A 10,009-nucleotide genomic window follows, 5' to 3' on the forward strand; every position below is an offset into this window, starting at 1 on the left:
GTCCAAAATAAACTACAACTAGGGTTGTACGGTATACCGGTGTTAGTATAGCACCGCGATACTAATTAATCATATTCGGTACTATACCGCCTCTGAAAAGTACCTGTCCACCACAATTTATATTATGTTTATAGACTCCGGAAATATGTCCCTGGACACATGAGGACATTGAATATGACCAATGTATGATCCTGTAACGACTTGGTATCGGATTGATACCCAAATTTGTGGTATCATCCAAAACTAATGTAAGGTATCAAACAACAGAAGAATAAGTGATTACTACATTTTAACAGAAGTTTAGCTAGAACACGTTGAAAGAGAAAGTAAGCAGATATTAACAGTAAATGAACAAGTAGATTAATAATTCATTTTCTACCACTTGTCCTTAATAATTTTGACAAAATAATTGAATGATAAATGACAATATGTTACTGCATATGTCAGCAGACTAATTAGGAGCCTTTGTTTGTTTACTTACTACGAAAAGACAAGTTGTCTTGTATGTTCACTATTTTATTTAAGGACAAACTTGTAATAAGGAACATATCTTTAATGTATCGTAAGATTTTTTTGTTAAAATAAAGCCAATAATGCAATTTTTTGTGGTCCCCTTTATTTAGAAAAGTACCAAAAAGTATCAAAATAATTTTGGTACCGGTACCAAAATATTGGTATCGGGACACTAACTAAAAAAAAAAAAAAAAAATTAAATTAAAGTTTAATCACAGAGGTTGGGGGCTATATAGAACCCTTAAGGCACAGGTGTCAAACTCCGATATGGTCCGCCACTTCATTTTATTTGAATGCCTGGAAATAATATGTATCGATAAAGTACTGTAACTTTTCTTACTAAATGTATTCTTTCTTTCTATTTTGGGAGAAAAAATATATATGTACTCCATATAATCGCAAATTATATTAACTTAAATATTGTCTAATTATGCAAAAATATATTATCAAACATTCAAACCATTTTTTTCAAATAGAAATACATACTGATAATAATGGTTTCAAAGCAAGTTATACATCAAATTGTGCAATGTAAAAGTAGCAATAGATTTCATGGTAAAATTGTGAAATTTACTATGTTTTTTACAGCATTTTTCTCTTAATGAAAAAAATCTACTTTTTTTTTTTACTGTAATAAACTGTGGTGCCGTTTTGGCATTTACAGAAATACACTGAAAAATCTACAGTTGTGGATTTGCTGTAAAAAAAAATAATAATAAAAAAAAACGCAGCTCAGGTACCAAAATGTTACTGTAAAAGTGCAGTTTTTTTCATTTAAAGTAAAAAAAAAAAAGGAAATTTTACAGTAAAATTCTGGCTTTTTTAACCATAAAAACAGCATTACTGTTTTTCTATTTACAGTAATATACACTCAATTTTGAGGTGAAATTATTGCAACTTACCATAGTTTTTATTCATTTTAGTTTAAAAAAAATCTCCTAATAAAATGCCTAAAACAATTGTGTAATAATGGTATTCACTGTTAGAAGCGGCCTTCTGGGGCCAAACATAACTGCGATGTGACTTTGACACCTGTGCCTTAAGGGATCCCAGGAAGTTTCCATTACTTAGAATCTTTGTCATTGTTATTTGTCATTAATATATGATAGCTAAAAAAATTACAAAGAATTATTCTGGGGATGGATGACCCCCCTACAGGAGTTTGGTTTACAAACTTTTAGCCCCACCTAAAACAAAATTTACCAGCCACCACTGATTATGATGCATTCTCATTTTAGGCAAAGTATAAAACAATACTTTCTTAACAGTATAATTGTAACCAGGAATAAGTCTTCAAGTAACAATATTAAAATACTAACATTGTTGGGTAAGACAGAATTTGGTTTTATTCTGAATCCAGTGAAACAGATTGGTGGTTTTAGCTGATATAAAGACTTTCAGGTGTTTATATATGTTTATGTTTAAGTATTTGACAGACAATTTTATCCAAAGCGACATACATAAAAAATACATATAAAACAATCACTGTAAAATTATCATTTAAGGGAAGAATGTAATACAAAATATCAATACAAAGTGTCAAGACAGAATAAACTCTGCTGCTGCAGCAACAGAGATACAGTCTATAGGTCCCTAAAATGTATAGATATCTAATGTACTCATACATTGTTTATGTAGGATATACACATGTATATATAACCTAATCTCTGGGATTATATTCCCAGTTTTGATCTTGGATGTCTGGTCACTTATAGTATATACGAATATTCTATACCTGTTAAGCAAACTATGAATAATAAAACATGTGTCCTTTATCATAGCTACACGTATGACAAAAAAGCGCCTGAAAATCAGTGGTATTCAGTGAGGTAAGTTGAATTAAATGCGCTGACAGTTCATTGCTCCTGCCAAATGAATTGCACTGAGTGGAGCGGATCACCACTCCAAGATGGCGGCCCCGCGTCTCGTCAGCGCCAGCAGGCAGTAGCGCTCGATGCTGCGTCTACTTATAAGATGTCTATTGTTTTGCCAGCTGCAGTTTTTCCTACGACGTTGTTAGTTTATTTAAAAGTAAAACTACGTAATACAATATGTGGTGTATTTGAAATTGTGCTCTATTATAGCAGGTGGTGCTAACTGACGTCGAATGTGGTCAATTCCCATTTGGCAACCGTTAGTATGAGTGTGTTATTGCATTCATGGCGTTTGTTCTTTTTTCGACGCATATTTATCTCGTAATATGTGACGTGTCTTTAATTCGCCGTATCAACATGTCTCGTCTCGGTGCACTTTGAAGCTTCTTCGGCTGGCAAACTGAGCGAGAACGAGCGACGACCGTCAAAAACTGGACGCTGTTTTACCAGAAGCCTCAAATGGAGTCACGCAGAGCAGGTTTGTTTTAACTATTAACTTTATTCCATAAGGACAAGCGGTAGAAAAATGGTTGGGTGTGGTTTTTTGGTGATAATTAAACACAAAAACTAACTAAAAGTTTGGCATATTTGCCACACAAATGTCAGAAAGTGAGACCCATTTGTTATTGGCCATTTCAATCAAATGTATAAATCCTCAAAAAAAATTTAACTGTGAAATAGTTTTCATTGAATACAATTTCCTGCATTTGGTCTGATTGGATATTGAATAAGAACATTCTCAAACATTAATTTAACTGAAAAAAATCGCATTTGTTTCTTCGTCCCCACTTACTAAAATTAGACTCATTGTAATAATATAAATCATTCAGAAATTTTAGACGTATTTGTCTTACCCAACTATACTTAGTTTAGTTTATTATTTCTTTGGTCAGTGGTCAACAAAATAAACAAACAGTTTTACATAAACAAACAGTTGTACATTCATAAATTGAAAATGTTGCAGAAGGAAATGGTTTAGGCTGAAGTTGAACACTTATTGCGCCTAACCCTATAAACAATGTCAAATACAAGATGAGCTTCCAAAAATTATTAAATTTCCTTTGCACAACATATTATAAATACATCTTGTACATAACATAAACACTGTTCAATTATATACACAGTAAAGGTATGTGAAATATCCTTGTACACGTGTTAGTTAAACATTTGTACCAATTATATACTATATACAAACAATTATACTTCCATTATTATTTATAAATTAATAAATAAATATACCCCACATTTAGTTTTTAATTAACATTGATCATAGTATTAACTACTGTGTTGATTCAAGAGTGATATATTTTTTCAAGACATTGGTCTTAAAGTGTTTTTTAAATATGTGAATGGAACTGGAACATTTTAAGGAATCATCCAAGCTGTTCCACAGATGAACCCCCCTGACAGAAACACATCTACTTTTTAAGCTTGTTCTTATGTTTGCTTTCTGAAAGACAGCTGAACCTCTGAGGTCATAGGGAAACTCTACTTCAAGCTTATTTTTATAGAAAACAAAAAATAATTAGGATCCACAATGTAGGTTTACACTCAGTCATTATCCCCACTGGTGACATGGCCCACAGCATCCTTTAGATCAGTGCTATTCAGTTTAACATGTGGATGATCAGTTTTAAAGTTCAATTTGTTTTTGTTTTATTGTCTTACCCAACAATACTTCAAGCTTATTTTTTTATAGAAAACAAAAAATAATTAGGATTGATTGATTGATTGAGACTTTTATTAGTAGGTTGCACAGTGAAGTACATATTCCGTACAATTGACCACTAAATGGTAACACCCGAATAAGTTTTTCAACTTGTTTAAGTCGGGGTCCACTTAAATTGATTCATGATACAGATATATACTATCATATATACTATCATCATAATACAGTCATCACATAAGATAATCACATTGAATTATTTACATTATTTACAATCAGGGGTGTGGAGGGGGGCGGGGGAGGATATGGACATCAAGTAGTGGACATAGAGAGAGAAGAGAGAGAGAGAGAGAGAGAGAGAGAGAGAGAGAGAGAGAGAGAGAGAGAGAGAGAGAGAGAGAGAGAGAGAGAGAGAGAGAGAGAGAGAGAGATCAGAAGGCATAAGAAAAAGAAAAAGTATCTGCATTTGATTGTTTACATTTGATTATTAGCAATCCGGGGAGGGTGTTAGTTTAGGGTTGTAGCTGCCTGGAGGTGAACTTTTATTGCGGTTTTGAAGGAGGATAGAGATGCCCTTTCTTTTATACCTGTTGGGAGCGTATTCCACATTTATGTGGCATAGAAAGAGAATGAGTTAAGACCTTTGTTAGTTCGGAATCTGGGTTTAACCTGGTTAGTGGAGCACCCCCTGGTGTTGTGGTTATGGCGGTCATTTACGTTAAGGAAGTAGTTTGACATGTACTTCGGTATCAGGGAGGTGTAGCGGATTTTATAGACTAGGCTCAGTGCAAGTTTTTTAACTCTGTCCTCCACCTTGAGCCAGCCCACTTTAGAGAAGTGGGTAGGAGTGAGGTGGGATCTGGGGTGGAGGTCTAGAAGTAACAGGATCCACACTTAAGTTACTGTAGTTTTTCACTCAGTCATTATCCCCACTAGTGACATGGTCCACAGCATCATTTAGATCAGTGGACGGCGTGGCGAAGTTGGTAGAGTGGCCGTGCCAGCAATCGGAGGGTTGCTGGTTACTGGGGTTCAATCCCCACCTTCTACCATCCTAGTCACGTCCGTTGTGTCCTTGGGCAAGACACTTCACCCTTGCTCCTGATGGCTGCTGGTTAGCGCCTTGCATGGCAGCTCCCGCCATCAGTGTGTGAATGTGTGTGTGAATGGGTGAATGTGGAAATACTGTCAAAGCGCTTTGAGTACCTTAAAGGTAGAAAAGCGCTATACAAGTATAACCCATTTATTTATTTATTTATTCAGTTGAACATGTGGATGATCAGTTTTAAAGTTGAACTTTTTTTAGTTTTAACTACCAGTGGAGTGGCTTTTAAAATAATTAGCATTCACCTTGAGTGACATTTTGAAGTCTTTATTTTTCGAAATTTGCCTTCCAGATTTTAAAAAATAAATACAAATTTAAAAAATATAAATTGTGGAAAAAGTTCAATACTGGAAAAAATCAGCTAATTAACTTAAAAGACGTTGAAAGTTTTTCTGAGCGTCTGAATGGTCTCTCAGTCTGGGTCAGTAGGCTACACCATCATTGATATCCACGAGGGATCGGCATCTATTGCTACAGAGCACCATCAGAGTTCAACAGGCTAACCCAGGGGTGCCAAACGTACGGCCCGAGGGCCGGATAAGGCCCGCGAACAGGTTTTAACCGGCCCACGGGATGAGTTTGCTAAGTATAAAAATGAACCTGAAATTTTTAAATGAAAGAAGCCTCTGTTCTAAATGTGTCCACTGGATGTCGCAACAGCAATTCTTTGTATCTTTGTAGATGATGCTACATATGTACAAAATAAACCACATGTTGTTAGTGCACCAGTCGAGGAAAATGATCAAACTACATAAGTAACATACTGTAATTTGATTTTGAAGTAATTTTTTTATCTTGATCGATTGAAAATGAACACCAATGAGTTGACCGATGAACATTATCACATAATTTTTTCAGAAAGTATAAATAAGGACAAATAAAGATAGAATACTATAAACCGCAACATGTAAGTGTAAAAAAAAACAAAAAACCATAATGATTTGTACAATTTCAGAATGTGCTTGTTCTATTTTTAAACAAAGAGAACAATCTGAAGTTGTCTTTATTTTTAAGTTATCGAGCTGTGATTTTACCAGTCCGGCCCACTTGGGAGTAGGTTTTTCTCCATGTGGCCCCCGATCTAAATTGAGTTTGAAGCCCCTGGTCTAACCGTTTCCAGAAAGAAGCAGTTCCTCTGTGTGTTTGTCCTACTCCGGATGCTCCGCAGGCCTCCTGCCTGAGAGCACGGGATCAAAAAGAGGAGAGGGTGAGTGGAATCCTTAGTGATGCAGGGAGCCATCTACTGATGGAGATGTCTGTGGTGGTCCTAAGGCTGCCCCTTACACGATCCCACGGGAGCAGGAAGTAGAGACGCTGGTTTGCCTTCCTGAGCAGACAGGACGTGTTGTGGCTCCAGGATAGATGAACCCCAAAGATACCTGAAGCTGGAGACCATTTCCACGGCTGCTCCTTTGATATGCAGGTGGTAAGGAGACCTTCCTGAAGTCTCGCACCACCTCCTTGGTCTTCTTTACATTGATGCAAAGTTGCTCCTTTTGCACCAATCTACCAGATGTTTTACCTCCAGTCTGTATTCGGTCTGACTTATCTGGTCTTTAATGCGTCCCAAGACAGCTGGGGTTTTGAGCAGTGCAGGCGTAGGTCAGTAGCGTGAAAAGGGCGGGACTCAGCACACATCCCTGGGGGAGCCAGTGCTGAGAATGATGGAAGATTGTGTTTCCTGACAGTCTGTGTTGGTCAGAAAGTGCAAGATCCGGTTCCACAATGAGGGACTCAGATATGTTGTGTCTTTAGCTTCTTCACCAGGACCTGTGGGATGATACCACAGTTGCCGAAACGGGTTTAATGACCAAGGTGTTCTTGTGCTTGATTGAGATCGATATTCAAGTCTCGGGGTCCAGAGTCATTTTATATGGCCCGCAAAAGCCTGGAAAGATGTGTTTTCATCGGTTCTTTTAGTACTGCGAATGTCGGAGAGACAACCTCACTTTCCAGATTGTGTTTTTCGTCTTGTGTCCTACAGATGTCGATGAAGAAGATCTTTCCCCAGAGCAGCAGCAGCAGGAGCCACAGCCCCTCTACGGTCAAGAGGAAGAGGAGGAGCAGCTTGAAGGGCTGAAGAAGTTTCCAGTGATTCGCATGATGAGGAAGAGTGAAGATGGCAAAAGTAAAGATTGGTGGTCGCAGCTTGATGACAGCAGTGAGAAGAGGAGATCAGAAGCATGCGACCTGTTGGATCCTCCGCTCTCAGATAGTGATGACATGACGTCCCACTTTCCCGACACAGATGATGAAGACTTTAAAGCTGATATCATGTGTTTCACTGACAACACACACTTTAAATGTTCGCAATGTGACAAAACCTTTGGCAACAGGAAGAACTTAAATGCACACCGGAGAACACACACAGGAAACAAACCTTTCAGCTGCACGGTGTGCGGTAAAGGCTTTCCTCGCAAGGCACATTTGATGGCTCACACAAGGCTACACACGGGCGAGAAACCTTTTTCCTGCTCGGTCTGCCGCCAAAGATTCTCGCAAAAGGCCCATTTGAAAGCGCACATGAGGACTCACACTGGAGAGAAACCTTTTTGCTGTTCAGTCTGTGGCAAAACGTTTGCTCAGAAAGGACATTTGCTCCAACACACAAGGACACACACTGGTGAGAAACCATTCAGCTGCAATGTGTGTGATGACAGGTTCACTTACAAGTACCAACTTAACAAACACGCATGTGCCGGTGACGGCAGCAGAAAAAAAAAATGTAAATGACTAAAAAAACAAGAGTCTTAATGTTGCAAAATTAAAATAGTAATTTACCTGATGTTAAGCAAGTTGCTTTGAAAATATATTTATTCAGGACATCCATTGTTTTGCTAGTGAAATCAGCACAGTTTTGACAGCTTCACTTTGGTCTGCTACTTTTATGACAGTTTCTTATTTGTATTGGACTCTTTTGTGTGTAACCTGCTGAAGATTCATCATGGTGAGGAATAAAGAATCAACAAACACAAGCACAACATTATTGTATTATTACCAGTCAAAACAACATGAACATGTCAAACTGAGACAAGAGCCTCTCAAGTAGTTCTTAAATTTAGCTGCTACAATTGTTTACAGAATTTTTTTTTTACTATTATCCAAACACATCTGTCATAAGGCAGCCACTGTCATCCCGATCCCACACAGGATAGCTTTATATGACAACAAATCAGTTCCACTCGCGTAATGAAGTGCTTTGAAAGGCATTTCTTCTCCAATATAAAAGCCAGAACATTGATCCATACTAGGTTGCCTACAGCCTAAAATGGTCTGCAGATGACGCCATCGCCACTGCTCTCCACTCAGCATGAGCTGGAAGAGTGGTGCACCAAGAACAACCTGAGGATGAACGTCACAAAGACCAAGGAGACGGTCACTGATTTTAATAGACAGAGAGAGTAAAAATACTCCACTTGTAGTAAATGGAGCAAGAAAGGAAGGCCATGCAGAGGGTGACCAGGACTGCGGAGAAGATTATCGGCCGCCCTCTGCTCTCCCTAGTGGGCAATGCTCGCTCTCGCTGCCGCGGAAGAGCTAAATCCTAGCAGACAGCTCTCAACCTATAGTCAGCACTTGTTAAACCTGCTGCCATCAGGGAAGAGAGTTCCGTCACACAAGAGCAGGACAAACAAAGACTTAAAAACATTGTTTCCCCTTACGTTGGCCTAATGGCCAACGTAAGGGCCATTAGGCCATTTAATTTGTCCCAATAGCCTACACTGTTTTTCACTCTCGCTGCTGTTCTCAATGGTAGGTATTTATTGGTATTCCTGGTATTTATTGTTGATGACAATAAAGCCTTCTATTGTATTATGTTCTATTGTAACCACGGTGGCCAACAGGAGCAAACATGCAGCAAACTCCTAAAAAAAAGCTAAATGATCTAAAAGCAAATGTAAACCAACTGTGTGTGTGCTTCTGACATTTACAGGAATGTTTTCTTTTGCATTTGTTTTGGATCCTTGGTACACGTTTTACTTGAATGCATCTCATGTATTTGCACAAAACTTGGTACCAATTGTATCTGAAATTCTTTCAGGCTGTTTTGTTGGAGTGAAATTTGCCAGCGAGCACACCAGTCGGAGTCTCATCGCTAATTTTTGTACTGGCATACGCGTTGATCTGATCACTGACCACATAGCAGTTATAGTAAAATATAGCTTGTCGGGTAAAAAAAAAAAGTTTTATGATTAATATAAGTGTGGTCATGATTTTTTCATAATTTTTTTTCTGATTAATCATAGTTAACTCATTAATTTGGACAGCTCTAATAAAAACATTCACATGTAAACAAATGTAAAATGTACATATATTTACATGTAATATTACACATACATAAGTGATGGCCATAGTGTGTGAGTGTGTGTGTGTGTGTGTGTGTGTGTGTGTGTGTGTGTGTGTGTGTGTGTGTGTGTGTGTGTGTGTGTGTGTGTGTGTGTGTGTGTGTGTGTGTGTGTGTGTGTGTGTGTGTGTGTGTGTGTGTGTGTGGTAAATACATATATATACACACCCACATGTATATGTGGGTATAAAAAAAAGTTTTATGATTAATATAAGTGTGGTCATGATTTTTTCATAATTTTTTTTCTGATTAATCATAGTTAACTCATTAATTTGGACAGCTCTAATAAAAACATTCACATGTAAACAAATGTAAAATGTACATATATTTACATGTAATATTACACATACATAAGTGATGGCCATAGTGTGTGAGTGTGTGTGTGTGTGTGTGTGTGTGTGTGTGTGTGTGTGTGTGTGTGTGTGTGTGTGTGTGTGTGTGTGTGTGTGTGTGTGTGTGTGTGTGTGTGTGTGTGTGTGTGTGTGTGTGTGTGTGTGTGTGTGGTA

General features: G+C 37.7%; 1 protein-coding gene across 1 annotated transcript; it reads left to right on the forward strand.

The window, feature by feature from the left end:
• Positions 1-2,497: 2,497 nt before the first annotated feature.
• LOC133630660 (gastrula zinc finger protein XlCGF49.1-like) lies at positions 2,498-7,900 on the forward strand. Its single transcript, XM_062022278.1, has 2 exons — positions 2,498-2,865; positions 7,143-7,900. Exons 1-2 carry the CDS (start codon positions 2,847-2,849, stop codon positions 7,889-7,891), a joined length of 768 nt encoding a protein of 255 aa, XP_061878262.1. The 5' UTR covers positions 2,498-2,846; the 3' UTR covers positions 7,892-7,900.
• Positions 7,901-10,009: the final 2,109 nt, after the last annotated feature.

Source organism: Entelurus aequoreus, linkage group LG02, assembly GCF_033978785.1.
Source record: "Entelurus aequoreus isolate RoL-2023_Sb linkage group LG02, RoL_Eaeq_v1.1, whole genome shotgun sequence".
Classification (NCBI taxonomy): Eukaryota; Metazoa; Chordata; class Actinopteri; order Syngnathiformes; family Syngnathidae; genus Entelurus; species Entelurus aequoreus.